This window comes from Poecile atricapillus, chromosome 1 (assembly GCF_030490865.1).
Source record: "Poecile atricapillus isolate bPoeAtr1 chromosome 1, bPoeAtr1.hap1, whole genome shotgun sequence".
Classification (NCBI taxonomy): domain Eukaryota; kingdom Metazoa; phylum Chordata; class Aves; order Passeriformes; family Paridae; genus Poecile; species Poecile atricapillus.
The window spans coordinates 130,525,460-130,542,601 of NC_081249.1; the positions used below are offsets into that span (position 1 = coordinate 130,525,460).

The window sequence follows — 17,142 nt, forward strand, 5'->3', positions numbered from 1 at the left end:
AACTGTTTTCCAGTTTATTTTCAATGCTGTTGAGAAGGGCAGCATTGCCCTCTTGTGGTAATAAATGAAAACAACTAATAACAGGATTTTTAATTTCGTGTTTAACTTTCAGTGTTCATTACAAATACTTACAGACTCAAAAGAAATCCACATGAAAATATGAGAACAATTATTACACACAAATAAAACAGCATTCTTGATCTAAGTACACAGGATTTATAAAGGTTTCTATTTTTTTTTTAACTACTCACAAAATTATTCCATTTGTAAAGACCCACCATGACTCTACTCTTCTTTTTTTGAAAAAGGCACTAAATTTCTAAGCAGTCCAAGAGTAATCAGGAAACAGAAAAGAAATCCTGTCATCTGCAAATTCAAATACATACATACATATATATATATATATATATATATATGAAAAACTTTCTACATGAGGACTTGGAGACCAAGTTTAATTGTAGAGCTTGAAATAACCATCAAAACCAACACATGGGCACCTGAGCTTCCTCAGGCTAGTCAGACAGACAGACATCAACTGACCAGACAGTATATACATATTGACTGACTATATGTAAGGAGGCCACATCCAGCTGACAGGAAGTCTTGACAGGGAAGCGATAAAATATGCATGGAAAACAAACAAACAAAATTGGCAAAACCACAGTGCTCAGATTAGTTTTTAAGTTTCTTTATGAATGTTTCCACATCCATTGTCCCACAATGGCAACATACTGCTGAGTTTTCAGATGTAAATAGCAAAAGCCACATGATGAGTAAGTGCCACTTGGCTGCAGAAACCGACAAGTTATTGGCAGTAAACGTCAATCATCTTTCTTCAGAAGTTATGTGTTATCCAACCTGCCACTAAAGAAACAAACAAAATATACAACCGGTTTGTATGAAGACAGGGAAAAGAAAGGAAAAATCGCAAACCAAACAAACATCATATTGTTGAACTACAATAAATTCTCCATTTACCTTTAAATTCTCAATTCACCTTTTATCCCAGCAAGTGATGGACATGCAGTGTATCAGTGGCAACTTATAGAAACTACTGCCTCCTGAGTCATATACAGTAATGAGGGCAAAAGATGAAGGTTTACAAAGCCTGAGTTTCAATGATCAGATACATCTATTGTTTTGGAGAGACTGTAATTCTTCATTAACTCTCTGCCTGGCCTTCTGAGGTAAAGTTCACATTAGAATAGCAATAGTAGTAAACTTCATCCATATTTATGCCAACACTGGCACTTCTTTTGTAATGAGAGACACATACATAAATCCAAAACCATTGCTCTTCTTAGTTCAAATGTTTTCTATAAGCTCTGAAGTAAAACAGACAATCTCAACTGGCAGTGAAAAGGGACACTGAGTACACAGTAACACAGTGATGGGGTCCCCAGTGTTTAGAGACCTGTAAAACTTTTGCATCATAGATGTAGAAACATCTATGGGAAGGGGGAAAGCTCTCTGCCATCCCTGCTGTCTTTCTGTCCTAGAGTGATGAAGTCTAAGAACACTGCATGATAATGACACATACTTCTATTTTTATTCCATTTCCCTTCCTCTTGGTTTTTCCTCAAGTTATTCAATCTTCTGCATGACAAAACAGGATTTTCACAATGGATATATGGACAGTTGAATCATATTGTTTCTTTTTTAAACTTACTCTCAGTCTTCCTTCTCCTCCAGGACATGAAGCTGCAATTCTTCTTTCTATTTCTTCTTGTTTCTTTTTCTTCTGCTCTACAGAGTAAGCATTCTTAATACCTCGAGAGGAAGCCTGGGAGAAAGCACAATTTTTCTGGAGAGACACCAAACTGCAAGTGTTGGAAACACTATTTTATCAACTGTGGTTTGCATGAAAAGACTAAAGCACTTAGTAATGCTACTGTTATATCAAGGTAGACATTTCAGGGTTATTTCCTCATTCTGTGAACTCTTGGTCCCATGGGTAAGTGAGGGTGGTTTTGTTCCACTGTTATTACATCCAGGTGAAGATACTTAATTCTCAGATGCAGAACCAGAATTTCCCTTCCCAATAGTCCACAAAATTTTTGTCTCTGCTTTTTTCAGTGTCAGGGCCTACTTTCACCCTCATGCACAGGAGAGAAGAAGAGCTGTGTTAGTAGTGCCCAGGCTGTGAAGAAGTTCAACTTTTAAATTGCGATCTGTGAGAAATACCCTGCATGATAGTCTGCCCTTCAAAATGTCACAGGGTGTGTGGTAGCAGGAAAACCAAATGAAAATTCTGTCGTGAACTGACTGCTTCACATCCCTTGTGGGAACTGTTTAATGACAATCTAGACTAGATGGCAGGAGTATCAGAATTAGACAGTTAACACCATGAAAAACAAATAGAAAAAAGTTTAAAAAACTTGATTCTTTTCTAAGTTTAGGGTTATAATAACATAGCAGAAGTTATACAAAAGATGACAAAATCTACCAAGGCAAAACAGCAACGTTCTCACCTGGATTTCAATGCCCCGACAATAAGCTCAATTCTCAGTGGGGTACTAAAACAAATCTTACCACTAATTACCAGCCTACTTAGACCATACTCTTACTCTGCCTCTTAGGAAACTGGCCTTGCAAGTGAGTCAGGTACCCAAACTGTCTGCAGCACCCCAAAAGGAAGAACATCTCACATGATGTCAGGAAGGGACTATGAGCAGCTAAGAAGCATTTACATGAGAACACTAAGCAGAGAAAGAAGGACATCTGATCTACTCTCCCGTCCCCTCACTAGGGCGAAACTAAGTATGGCTGCTTGCAAAACATCTCCATTACCCAACATTCAGAGGCTAAAATGACCTCAAAGACAGTCCTGAAAAATCCTGGCAGATGCTTTATCTCTTTGTCTTCCAAGAAAATAGAAAGTAACAGAGTGCTACTTCCATTTCTCTTTGTCAGCATAACGGGTCCCACAAATTTCCAAGGACATCCACAACCCTAATTGCTTCATTTCTCCTTCCTCTCAGGAAAACTTTTTAGCCAGTTAAGAGCTAGCTATTTCCTACTGTTATGCTTAAAAATCTCTTTGTAACTGAAACCCATTTGTGATTGAAAATAACATGTGGATTGCTTTTAGTATATAGAATGACACAAAATCAAGAGTTTTAAGGAGTCTAATGCATCACTCAGCTGTAGCTTCAATTATTTACCAAACTCCCTTCAAAACAGGTCAACATGGTCCCCATGCATAATGGTTAATTCCTAATTCAATATGTAATGTCACTAACATTCACACAAATAACAATCATTTGTCTTCAAAGTTCAGCTGTGGTCTCTAAGACACAATTCAAAATCTACAATAATAGTATAAGGTATAAGCATTTTTTTAGAGGTACATAAGAAAAAAAAACCAGGCTGGCTGTTCAGGCTGGCTAGAACATTTGTATCCTACCTCTTCTAACTTTAAAGACATCAAAGCAGTAAAAGCTTGGCAACCTTAGAAAGACAAAAGACCAAGTTAATACTACATCTTTGCTGGAATCTGAGCCGATGAACATGTTCAAACTGTTGCCTTGCTGATAAACAGAACCTACAAGTGCATACAACCCCAATTTTAAAGGAAAGTGCAAGTGCAGTACCACTTGAAATTTCTACTGCAACAATTGTTTGACCACTCTGGTTTGAATACTTCTCTATCTCTTGTTTTCAAGCCTTAGAATAAGGAAAAAATAATGTTGAACTTCCTCTTCCAGTTCTTAGGTTGTTTTATAAACTACTGTAAAGTATTTCCCATCCAAATAGGCTCTGTTACTTTGCAATGATCTCAGAGCACCTACCTAGCTGTAAAATTCTTAATATATATAAAAAAGGCATAACTGTACAACATTAATTATACTAGGGAAGTACTTAATGACAATTCCCACAATCCAAACATGATATCCAATGTTACCAGAAAAGCCACAGTCATTCTCCCCATAAACAGTTATCTAAAAATAATTTCAATGAATGACATTTTATCAGATATTACCTCCATCTGCCTCTTTTCAGCAGCTTCTGCTAGTTGTCTTCTTTTTATTTCCTAGATAAAAAGTTAAAGACAGTGAAATTCTACTTCAATATAGTCTTTGCATTCTTTTTAATGTCTTAATTTTTAATTACGACTCAGACCTGATACTAACTCCCACCGAATGTCAACTTCAAGTTAATTAGCATCATCTTACCCTGCATTGCCAGCCTGCAAGAACGAAGCGTTTCTAGTGAATATGCCAGAAGAGCAGCTGCTGACATATATACAGTCAAACCTCACCAGAAATCGCTACTCAGCCATTCTGTACCGTTTTGAGTGCATTCACTCAAAAAAATCCAGACTGGGGTGAAATGGCATGCAGTCTATGAAACGTCCTTTTAGAGTCTGGAAAGGGCAATGCTTGGTCTCCCAGACAAAGTGAGCTCCTTTCCTTCTCCCCCATGAAATCCTCAGAAGAGGGGTACAAAGCACAGAGATGGGTTCTTACTCACCTAGGAAAAACGTCATGCAACGGAGGGTAGTTAAAAGTGAGCAACACTATGTACTGGACAAAAACGCCTAGTTTTTCTGATTTCTTTTAAAAATTGGGGTCATATTGGCCACAATTATGCACTAAAACGTCCCACTTGAAACCCCCAGTCTCCATACAACCATAGAAGTGCCCACACGTGATCCGTGGGGCATAGTAGCAGGACGTTCTGGGCGCCAGGCCCCAAGCTGCGGGATGCCCCGGGTGGCTTCGGCCCAACAGTTCTACCCACCCCAGGCCGGGGGCCGAAGGACGGGCTTCCTTTTCCCGGCACTGCCACTACCTCCCGGGGCACTACAACAGCCGCACGGCCTGGCCTCCATGTTGAAGAAGGAAGATCACCACCCCCTGCGCTCACCCTCATCGTTGCGACGCTAGGCGTCACTGATAAACAACAGGGTAAAGGAGGGGGGACCGCCCGCGGGCCGGGGACCGCCACCGTGATCCCACACTCACCGGGTCGGGCGTCTCCACCACGTCCTTGACGGCACTCCCCAAGCAGGGCAGGCACTGCCCCATGGCGAACCCGACCGCCCACAAGCGCCGCGGAGGAGGCGGTGACGACCCCGCCCACGGTCTCCGCGGGGCGCCGCGCCAGCAGTGCCCTCCCGGGCCTGGGGCCGTCGGGGGCGGGGCGCTGTAACGGGGGTCGTACGAGTTCCCCCGGTAGTGAATTCAATTGAAGGTGTTCTATGACGGCACAGGGAGAACAATGCGATTGGTTTCCCAGCCGATGGCGGGTTCAGGGCCCGCTGACGGCGTGCTCCGCCAACATTTCCGATCCTATGCACCGCCCGGCTCTGCCTTCCATCGGCGCTGCTGGAGCTCAGCTGGTGAAGCCGGCGCCGATCTAGCTCGGCTTGAGTGGTTGAAGATGTCTCTTACTGGCTCCTCTATTTCTTCCATTTTTTTCCTTAAAAGAAAAGAAAAAAACCTTCTTTTCCAGCTTTTTATAGTAGACTCCAGCCTTACCGGATTCAGCATTTCCTGAATTTGAGTGCTGGTGCATACATCAATCCCCAAGGATTATATGAGTATAAAATGTATTATTCATAAACGATCATGCAACATCTGCCCAGTTTCTTGTCTTCCTCAGTAATTTTAAACAAAGTATATATTTTTTGCACCTGTGTTCTTGTCCATTCATTTATTTAATTAGCTTGTGATGTCATACATTATTGTGAAGTACGAATTTAAGTTTTTGTGTTTGTTCCCTGCATCTATAACTAGGCATAGAATCATGTGACTTGGGTAGAATCATAGAGTGGGTTGGGTTGGAAGTGATTTTAATGACCACATAGTTCCAAACCCTCTACCATGGTCAGGGACACCTTCCACTAGACCAGGTTGCTCCAAGGCCCATCCAGCCTGGGCTCGGACATTTTTGGGGATGGGGCAGCCACAGCTTCTCTGGGCAGCCTCTGCTAGTGCCTCACTACTGTCACAGTAAAGAAGTTCCTCTAGACACATACTCTAAATCTACCCTCTTTCAGTTTAAAGACATTCCCTCTTTGAAACCCGTCTTACAATTGCACATTCTTGTAAACCTTCCCAGCTCTCTTGTGTCTATGTCCTGGAAAGGGCTTTAAGGTTTCTCTGGAGTCTTCCCTCCTCTAGGTTGAACAAGCCCAACTCTCTCAACCTTTCTCTGTACTAGAGGTGCTCCAGCCCTCTGAGGGTCTTCATGGACCCCTCTGGACTCTCCAACAGGTCTATGTCCTTCTTATGCTGGGGGCCCCAGAGTTGTACACAGTGCTCCTGGTGGGATCTCGCAAGAGCAGAGTAAAGGGACAGGTACCTCCCTTGACCTGCTCATCACACTGCTTTTCATGCAGCCCAAGATGTGATTTTCTAGGCTGCATATTGATAGGTCACGTTGAGTTTCTCACACCCATGGCCTTCTCCTGAGGACTCCTGAGGACTTCTCTCAAACCATTATTTTTCCAGCTTGTTTTTGTGCTTGGGATTGCCTGATCCATATGCACCACCTTGCACCTCACCTTGAACTTCATGGGGTTCATACAGACCCACTTCAAAAGCCTGTTAGGTCATCAGAGGGGGTTACTGGGTTGCTGAACTAAGTACTTAACAAAAGTCTCAGCATGATCTTGGGCTTTCTGAACTGGTCATCAAAAGTCTTACTGTCATAATGAGAGACTGATGAGGTGCATTGGAAGGTGGAGAAAAGCAGGCTTACCTGCTACCCTTACTGGAGAGTCTGAGATTGTATGCAGGAGACCTGTGTTGTGTACCTGGGAGCTGCAGTGGAGGTATGGAGGTACTGCAACTTTCCTGCTGCATGGTGTAGTGTGTTAAGAATTAATTTTCTGCTTTGTAATGAAAGCATTTTATTTTATTTTTTTTTTTAGTGTATCAAATAACAGATATCAAATAACAAATATTTTGTGGATTAAGTGTTCAGTACTTGTCAAGCTTTAGATTAGAATTGAGGGGATCTCCACTGCTTGCAGTTGCACATTGGACCCATCAGGTGATAATCCCTGAAGGTAACTAAAATAGATTTTTCTGAAAATCTTTTAAGATTTAGAGGAAGATTGAAGTGTGCTTGGACAGAACTCTTCATGGAGGTAGAGAGCACAGCTTTCTGAAGGAAGTGTGACCTGGTATAAGATACATAACAGAAAAGATGAGTGATTCTTTTAATGTGCTTATACAACTGTTGTAATTTGACACTGGCCCAACACCAGGCACCCACCAGAGTCACTTGCTCACCCTCCCCTGCTACAGCTGGGCAGCAGGAAGAGGAAAAAAAATAACAAAGGGTTCTTGAGTGAGATAAGGGCCAGGAGATATATTTTAAGGGCAAAACAGACTCAATTTAAAGTTGCAAAGTGAATTTGTTATTAAGAGAATCAGAGGAGGATAATGAGAAGTAAAATAAGGCAGCCCCTCCCTCCTTCCCACTGAAAGGCACAGGGAACCGGGGGGGGTGGGGGGGGGGAACAGAGGTGGCTCCTGTGAGAAGATGCTGGAAGCTTCCACCATGTCCAGCAGAGCCAATCACTGATAGTTCAGAAGATGGACATGCCACTGGCCAAAACTGGGCCAGTGAGGGAGGTTGCCTCTGTCATGACATATTTGAGAAGAAAATCAAAACACAGTCACACAGTTTTTACTTCTAGTTAGAGAGGAGGAGAAAAAGGTGAGAACATGTGAGGGGAAACAACACCAATGTCAATGGAGAAGGATGGGGAGGAGGTGTTCCAGGTGTCAGAGCCAAGATTGCTCTGCAGGCCATGGTGATGACCATGGTGAAGCAGCTGTGCCCCTGCAGCCCATGGGGATCCACAGGGGATGCAGAGATCCACCTGCAGCCTGTGGGGGAGGTGTCCATGCCATAGTGGGTGGATGCCTGGAGGAGGCTGTGATCCAGTGGAAGCTGTGAAAAACGAGGTTCACTCGCTTAATAAATTATAAAAGGTTTAATATAAACAAAAAGACAATTAGGAGACAAAGATAATAAAGCAAAGGGTTAAAACAGCCAGGTGCCCTGGCATGTTGCCAGGAGCACACCATATCTTTGGAACAGTCTCTTTACCCCATCCTGCTGTGAGGGTTTAATGCATATTCAAACTTTTCCAAGTAGTATTTTGTATGGCCACTCCCTGGTTCCACCTTTTTAGTACATGCACTATAAAGGTTTGATTTCTTCTGATCATCATTTTATTTGAGCTGGGGTTCCTTTTTCTGCTAGTGGTCAGTGCTGATAACAGTCTGGGCCTCCTCATTCTGCTGCTGATAACAGTCTGGGCTCCATCATCCTTCTGCTGATAACAGCCTGGGCCCCACTGTCTTGCCCTCTTATCTTGGGCAAGATAAACCCTCTTGGGGTTATCTTGCTTTGTATGGAGGGACATAGCTCTAACATTCTAAATTCTTCTACGCCTAAAACTTGCTAGCAAGAGAGAAAAGAAAGACACAGCAAAAGCATATAACATTCATGCTAATGCTTATAGTCAATATCACAATATGGATTTATAACAGAGACCTGGTGGAGAGAGGGGCCTCTGCTTCCAGGCTGGAGTAACCTGTCCTTGGAGGACTGCACCCCATGGTGTTGCAGCAGTTTTGGCAGGACTGCATGCCTGTAGGGGGAATTCACATTACAGCAGCTGTGTTAGGGGTGCTGCTTGTGAGAGTGGACTCACACCGGAGAAGTTCACGGAGAACTGTCTCCTGTGGGATGGACCTCACAGGGGAAGGACTCCTCTCCCAGAGCAGCAGAAGAAAATCTCAGTGATGAACTACCGAAACTCCCACACCCTGTCTCCTTGTGCCTGTCGGTGGGAAGGAGGGACGGGCTGGTGGGGAAAAGGTGTTTTAAGGACTTATTTTACTTCTCATTATCCTCCTCTGATTCTCTTAATAACAAATTCACTTTGCAACTCTAAATTGAGCTTGTTTTGCCTTTAAAATATTTCTCCTGGTCCTTATCTCACTCATGAACCCTTCTTTATCTTTGTTTTTACCCCTCTCTGCTGCCCAGCTGTAGTAGGGGCGGGTAAGCAAGCAACTTTGGTGGGTGCATGGTCTTGGGCTAGTGTCAAACCACAACAGTGCTCTATAAAATACATATAATTGTGCCAATAAATTCTGCTGCACTTCAGGCATGCTGAATAGATTGAAGTTGGCAATGCTGCTTGTTTTAGAGCCTCAGCTACTTTGTTCTGGCTCCTTTGTTCTTGAAGGGATGAAGAGCAGCCATTTGTGTAGTCTTCTTTCCAAAGCACAGTTACTGGAGTCTCAGGCTTAGGATGACTGTAAGGAGTCAGCAAACAATGTGACTGATTATTTTTATTCATAAAATTTTATATATATATGAGGAAGTTGATTCCCACCACAAAGATCATGGAATCTTAAAACATAAGTTCTATGTCACCTTAGAACTTTATAGTGCTTCTATCGGTGTTCATGATGGAAAAAAGATAAGGATCTTTTCTTACTGCTTCCACGTTAGGGTCTTTATTATTATAATAAATGGATTGTGGGCCAAGAGAAAAGAGGTGGTTGCAGAGGATGAGCACAATTTAGTGACTTAGTTATTTGAGTTGTCCTAGAGGAACTTTCAACAGTTCCTTCTGACAAGAACCTTTGATTTGTACCTATCTGGAAACATTTGACACAGATTTCTATGTAGTAGCTGGTTTTGTACATTTTGGAAAACTGTATCTTAAATCCCTAACTTTAGACAGAAGATAACTATACATGTCCATACCAGATTAGCAGTGGAATAATTACGAACTTTAATTTTTCCCTCTACTTAGATGGGATTCAACCCAAAATGTAGAGAAGGACAGGGGCTCTGTAAAGAGCAGTTGGATGAATATATACAATTAATAATTAATGGCAGATGAAATGTACTAATTCTCAATATCATTGTGTGAAAAACGAGATTCACTCTCCTGATAATTTTTAAAAGGTTTAATATAAAAAAAAAAGACAATAGGAGACAAAGATAGCAAAACAAAAAGTTAAATGGCTGGGTGCTTGGCTTTCTGCCAAGAGCACACCTGGTGCTTTGGAAACACCCTTTATATATCGTTTGTACAGTCTGGACTGTATGCCTATTCAAACTTTTCTAGGAAATGTTTTGCATGACCACACCTCGGGTCCGCCTTTTTAGAGCATGCACGTTTGCTCATTTCGTGGTTTTAATTTCTTTATTATCATCTTTTAATTTGGGCTTGGGCTTCTTCTTCCACAGGCGGTAAGCATTGATAGCAGCCTGGGCCCCATCATCTGTTCACTGGAGGTTATCCTGCCCATTCAGACAGGACTTAACGCTAACATTTAAAATTCTTCATGATCTACATCTAAATTCTAGCTAATATCAAGAGAAAAAGACATAGCAAAAGCTATCTAACATTATACATATAACATTCATCTTAAGACTTGCAAAATCACTATATGTATTTATAACAATTGGAAATTTTTGATATTTTTTAAAAAGATGGTAGCAAGGGGTTTTTTTATTTTACTTTTTATTTATTTATTATTCTAACTTTCTAACCACAGGTGAGCAAATATGATGTAGTGCTTAATTCTAGATCACAGATGCAGATATTCATTGTTCACTTTATGATTTTCCTCAAATTTCTTTTTATGTTTTAGCATAGAGGTTACTATAAATGTCAGACTGCAATCCAAGCTCTGTAAGGTCTCTGAGAGTACAGGTTTTGTTGAGATCCATGAAAACAGAGTTTTTGAAGCTATACCTTAACTTGCTTCATAAGCTTTCAGCTAATCTTCATAGTTTTCCTTCATCAGTAATGAATCCCTTTTTATTAGTTTCACATCTTCATAGATTGTCACAGCTGTTCCATAGAAACAAGACAGCTTTACAGGGTTAAGGATGTTGCTAGTTGGTGACTAAAAACATGCACACTAAATACAAGCCTTTTGTCTATACCTTTTCCTTATGTGCAAAAAAGCATACGTATAAGCAGTGGAACATTTGGAAAAATTCAGTGTAAAACTCAGTAGTATCATAACCTTGAATAAAATCTGTAAAAGCATATAATGATAAACTCTAAATCCTTGTGAAACTTCCTTCCAATTTCTGGCTAAACCAAAGAATGCTTATAGGTACTGTGCTGAGCATGTTCATAAGATGCTTTTGTCAGTCCAGAATACCTCAGTTAGACAGTAATTAGGGAATACAAAAAGAACATCTGCTTACAGTTACCATATACAAGCATAAATTTGCTTCATGAAATAGCTTCTGTTTGAGTACTAGGGCAGTTAAAACCAAGAGGAAGGTTTCACTACTTTTCAAGCTCAGTATGTACTCTGCTTGCCTTTGTGCTGCTACACAGTCTGAAAAATCACTGTGCACCTTTCCAAGCCATAGAGCAATGCATATGTTTCCTCCCTCAAGCATGTTAGCAGAGGTAGACTTGGAGTTATTTCGTATAAAATTAATTCTAAAACAAGTAAAATTTTCCTCACAACTGGATGAGAATGGGAACAGATGATTCTTGGCCTTTGTAGATTCTACTTGATTTCTGCAGGCACCTGATATTCTCTAGCCTTGCCTAGGGCACCACTTTCATATCTTGGATATGGAAAGGAATTAAGCTCTCACAGATCTTGCTTCTGCATGTCAAATAAGCCTCATCAGTTTGACACAGGGGTTTATAGCCTGTTCCGTGCTATAACTCTGGATTCCAAGAGACTGGTACAGCTATAAAGCACCCTATTAAAAATATATGTTCTGGCTGAAATTTTGTCCTGCTCAAAATTGTCTTGATACTGCTGTTCTAACACTCTGTGGTTCTTTTTCTACTGGTTGATCACTCACTAATATGGGTCACTGTATAGTTGCATCTTTAGACTTGAGAAATGCTTCAGCCCTTGCCAAACAGAGTGGCATGGAAAAAGTGGGTTGTGGGAGCAGGGACATCTTGGTGAGTCTTCTACAAGGCTCTTGTATTTTCATACGTAAGTGTACTATTTGTGTGTGTTTGCATTGTTGGATTTTTTCTAAAAAACTCATTAATTTGCTTATTGGGGAACACTTGGATTCACTCACAGGTTTTAAATCAGTGTTGCACGGTTGGGGGTACCCAAAAAGGAAAGGACACAGATGTGCATTTCTTTTTCTTTCATCCTGGAAATGTGACTTTAAAGTTAAACCTTTACCTTAAGACAAAAGTAATACACAGTTTCTCTGCCGAAAGAAAGCATCACAAATTGATGTTGGCAGTCAACACATGCTGGAATGTCTGACAACATACTCGACTAAAATCTACCACTTTTCTTTTTCCTTTTTTTGTTTAGAATATCAGACTAGAACTTAAGGATAAAACTTTTAGTGACACATAAATTAGTCTGCCACCATGCATGCATATTCTGACATGTATAAGACATGTATGGTAACATGTGATTACATGAACATACCAATACTTCTTTTCCTCAATTGTGTCCTTGAAACAAGACAAGAACGTACCTAAACTTTACCTAGACACAATGACTGTATCTAAATACATGAGTAATGATTTTAGGATTTCATTTACAGGGAAATGTCACATCATAGTCAAATAAATAGAGAATAGAAATTGGAAAACTAAAGGTAAAAAACAATTATTTAACATGATAATTAAGTTCTAGGAAGTTCTAACCATTAAATTCCAGAGTTATATGGAAAAACAAGAACATTTGACACACTGTTGGAACAAACACAATTCTGTTATGTCAGTTAACAATAATGTAATACGTAACTATATAATGTAATATGTAATTATGTAATATCTTTATTTTTCAATTTGAAATAATGTGATTTGAAGAAAAATTTCATAAAATTATATGAAAAGTTCTGCTTTCCTTGAGACTGACTATATTTAGTGAAGGCTCTATGAAGAATTGAACAGAAATCATAACATAGGCCATATAGGTTTCATTCCATTAACCGTAATGAAAATGAATAAATAAGTAAAGATGTGGTTAACTTCCAGAATTTCACTGATGTATTGTGCTGCCAATAAATCTTGTTGCAGTAAATGATCTTTATTCACTGGTGTTTCCAAAAATGCTTACCATATTTTTCGGGGCACATAAGTGTCTGAGAATGTTAATGTTTTAATCCCATACTAGAGGAGTGTGGCAATGGGAAGAGGATTTCATGTTCCTAGGCTTTTATTGTCCTCTGATATCCACTCACAGTAAATCAAATGTATTCTTGTTCATTACCAACTTTAAAACAAATCAGCAGACAATGAGCCTTTCCAGGGAAACACTAGACTTGTGCAGTGATTAAGATGCTTGGCAGCTCCTGGTAAGCATTGGGAGCACACGGGAGATTTTATGACTGGTAGTGGAGAAAAAGATGTGCAGGTGGAAAAAGTGGAAGAGTAAGTGGAAAGCATAATTGCCTCATGCTGACTCCTTAAAAAAGCTAAAACTTGCTGCACAGACTAAGATCTCCTACAGGTCTCAGTAGGTGTGTTGGTATGATGTGTATCCCTTCCATAGGACTTGCATATTAATGACTTCCAAATAAGGTTGTGTGAAAAAGGCATACATATATATATATATATATGTGTGTGTGTGTGTGTATACAGTCATAGATACATACATATCCAATATTTAGAAAATATCTATTTTATAGTTCAGATGATATAATAATTATATAATATATATGATATATATTACATAATTAAGAAGTTGGAAATTTTAATTTTGGAATAGAAATGGGTCATATTGTTCTTCAAAAATATAACTAATTGTCTTGAGATTTTTCCAGAATGAAGTAGAATTGATTTGTTATGGCTGTGCATCCTGCAGTTTAACATGATAATTCATGGTATTTGGGGAAATACTTGTTTTTTTAGAGCTCCTCTTATTCTTCTTTTCATTGAAAATGTAAATACAACACAAACCTCATTTATCAAATTTGTTAATCTCTGGATTAAGAGAAACTGTTAACTGATTTGCAAGAGTTTGTTTTGAGAGCTATTATGTTTCATCACTTTCCTGTTCTTGAGTAAATAGTGATTTTTAGGATTACTGCATAGTTTAAATTCTTTTCAGTGTAGATACCATTGTTTTTGAGACTTTCTCTGAATTGCAGCAGGAATAGTGCTGGATTTTCATTTACTTGTAAATACTCATTGTTTTTTAATAGTTTTATTTTATACTCATTATTCCACTTTAGTACTCTTTTAAAATATTGGACACTCTATTGTTTGTGCGAATGAGAAAATGCAGGTCTGAGTTGAATTTCATGTCTGATGTTCGTCTAATTAAATAAGCTTAATTTACAAAGGAGTGAAAATATCTCAGTGGAACAGTGTTTTTGTTTTAGGCTAGTCCTGTCCTTTTTTAATGTAGGTCAGAAAATGGTTTTATTAATTCATTGGTTTGAATAAATTAAATTCTATTTTTTCTTCTGCAATTAATTCTATTATGAAGAATACTATGGCATTTAACAGGAAATAGACCTATAAGGTTTGCTACATAAATTATTTAGAAAGGTGCATACTTAAAAGGAATTACCTATTCTTTAAGGAAGGTGTCTCAGTTTTGGAAGACAGGTGTCTACTAGGGAGGGCGGGAGCCTCCCTTGGAATGAAAATGTAGACCCCCTCCTTCCAAATTATTATAATTTTGAAATCAACGGTCTCTGAGGCGGAGATCTGGGGATAGGAATAACAGTTCTTTACTAGAATGTATAATGAGGCACACAACAGCAATAACTACAGCATTAACAACTAAACAGAACCAGGGACCCTGTGACAGCCTTCTCAGCTGAGACGGGAAAGGATGGAGGAGAGACTTTGCTTCACAAACCCCTCGGGCAGACAGTCCCGGTGCTCCTGCAGGGCTCTGAGGAACACTTAGCTGGAACAGCAGGGATGAGCAGAGATCCCGGGACGGTGGCTGAGGTGTATCAGCGTCTCCACAGTGGTGCCTGGCACTGCCACACGTCCCAGCAGGACAGGGGGTGTGAGGCCCACCAATGGAGAGGGAAGAAGGAAAAGAAGCAGCAGCTCTGTCTGGGTGATGGCAAATTCCCTTCTCTTCACAGCAACAGCTCCCAGCAAAAAATGTGCTTCTCTGAAGCTGAAGAAGCCAGCAAAACTGTCCACAGCCTCCCTTTTACCTGCCCCCCTTCCCCCCTGCGCCCAGCCGAACTCTTTGTGTTTCTCAAGCACCCACAAAGTACCAGCAGTCAGGTTTTCCCTGCAACTAATAGGTAAAAATTCCACAGGTGAGCCAGAACTAAAAGAAAGACACCTAACCCCCAACAGAAGGCATATGGGGTTATAATTGTTAAAGTTGTTAAGGCTTATGTTCATCAGAAGGCCCTGTGGGAAGACACAGGCTGCAGGCTAGATGGTTGGAAGTCATGTGGGGGGTAAGAGATATGACCCCCAAATATGGCTCAGACTGCAGCTGAGCCAGCCAATGGGTGCCTTATGTTAAGTTTTGGTTTTGATTAAAGGTATAAAAGGGGGTGATTTCTACAATAAAGTGATCTCCTTCAGATGCATAAGGGGGTCCGTGTCTTTTTGATCCCCATTGCTACAAATGTCTGGCCTGAATCAGGACCTATAGGGTCATGCAGGGTGTGCACCACTCCGGTAGCAACTTCCACTGAGTCAAAGAATTGTCCGGCCAGTAAGAGTCTGGGAAAAGGATCTGGGTGTTATAGATACATATTATAATGCTGGCTTTTCACAAAATATTGAAATGGATTTTATATATATATATAAATATATATATTATATATGATGGTTATGCTTGAACTGCCTGCTTGGTTGGATGACATCTAACAGATATAAGATGAAGACCCCTGCTATTGATATGCCAACTATCACTACTGTCTGAAGAAAATATGGATCAAAACCCAAACTGGAGATGATAATAAGAATGGACTAAAGCCACAGCCAAGGAGTAGGCATGCTCTAAAAAGGTGGTCCTGAGGAGGAATCATGCTAAACAGTTCTTAGAATATGTAAACTAATTTGGAGAAAATTTAAAATATGTATAATTGTTTATGAATATGCAATAAGCTGATGCAATAGAAAAGGTATTTAAAGGGTGTCTACAAAATAGCAGGTGTACTCTTGGCAGAATGCCAAGCACCTGGCCATTAAACTTCATTTTATTTTTTCTCTCCTATTGTTTTTTTATTAAACCTTTAAATTTTACCAGGAGAGTGAACTTTGTTTTTCACATGGGGAAGGATCTAACAGAGTTCGGGAAGGAACTCAAGCATCAAAGGTGCGTGCACCTCACCTAGCAGGTGAGTAAACCAGTGGAAGCAATATGGGAGGTGGAATATCCTTAGAACAAATGAGGAGCTTGAACCAGGTACGGTGGCTCCTACATCAGAAAATTATTAATATTACTGATGCGTAATTAAGCACCCTGCTGGACTGGGTGTCTAATCACATTAGAGATTTTCCGTTTGGTGGGCTCCTTCAATTAGAAGCCTGACAAGCAGTAGGGCAGAGACTTTTGGTATCACCAGAGGCAGTGATGCTGAAGCTTGCGAGCACCTTGTCACATGGAGGTGATATAGGAAACTTGTAACTAGGTTTATGCAACAATAGTGTGCTGTGTAATCTAGTGTGTTCAGAACAGATGGTCCTTTGCTATACAATAACAGGATTCCCCTATCTCTAAGAATTTATAAAGCAGAAACTAGTGCCGTAAAACCTGGATCTCTAGTTTGGACTGTGGGCAGAAGCCCTGAGGGGCGGCTGGACGCCAAGAGAGCCTGCGCGAAGACAAAGGTCCTCCAGAGGACACTGCGAGACAGATTCCTAATCTCATCCAAAGATCCCTGCCCAGGACAGCCAGGAGGCAGTGTGCAAGTGCAGACCAGCAGAAAGCTAATTAACATATGAGGCGAGGGGAGGTGGACATAGATTGTGAATATATATAGGCTTTCATAAATATGTATGAACTTGAATGTATATTAACAGAACATCTGCTCTGTTTGGCACACACGGTTTGTGGTGGAGCGGTCACTAGCAATCTCAAGAGCAGATTGAGTAAATTTGGCATCACCGCTGTATCCCAGAATTGGGAGCCAGGATGGACCTGCTAATGACTGTATAAGAAGCAGGAGAAGGGTAATCGGACCCTTTTAAATAAGTACTTG

At 40.3% G+C, this 17,142-nt stretch overlaps 1 protein-coding gene across 1 annotated transcript; it reads right to left on the minus strand.

Annotated features, from left to right (window-relative positions):
• SVIP (small VCP interacting protein) lies at positions 1 to 5,134 on the minus strand. Its single transcript, XM_058856558.1, has 4 exons — positions 4,968 to 5,134; positions 3,983 to 4,033; positions 1,670 to 1,783; positions 1 to 864 (listed from the first exon to the last, which is right to left on the minus strand). Exons 1-4 carry the CDS (start codon positions 5,028 to 5,030, stop codon positions 850 to 852), a joined length of 243 nt encoding a protein of 80 aa, XP_058712541.1. The 5' UTR covers positions 5,031 to 5,134; the 3' UTR covers positions 1 to 849.
• Positions 5,135 to 17,142: the final 12,008 nt, after the last annotated feature.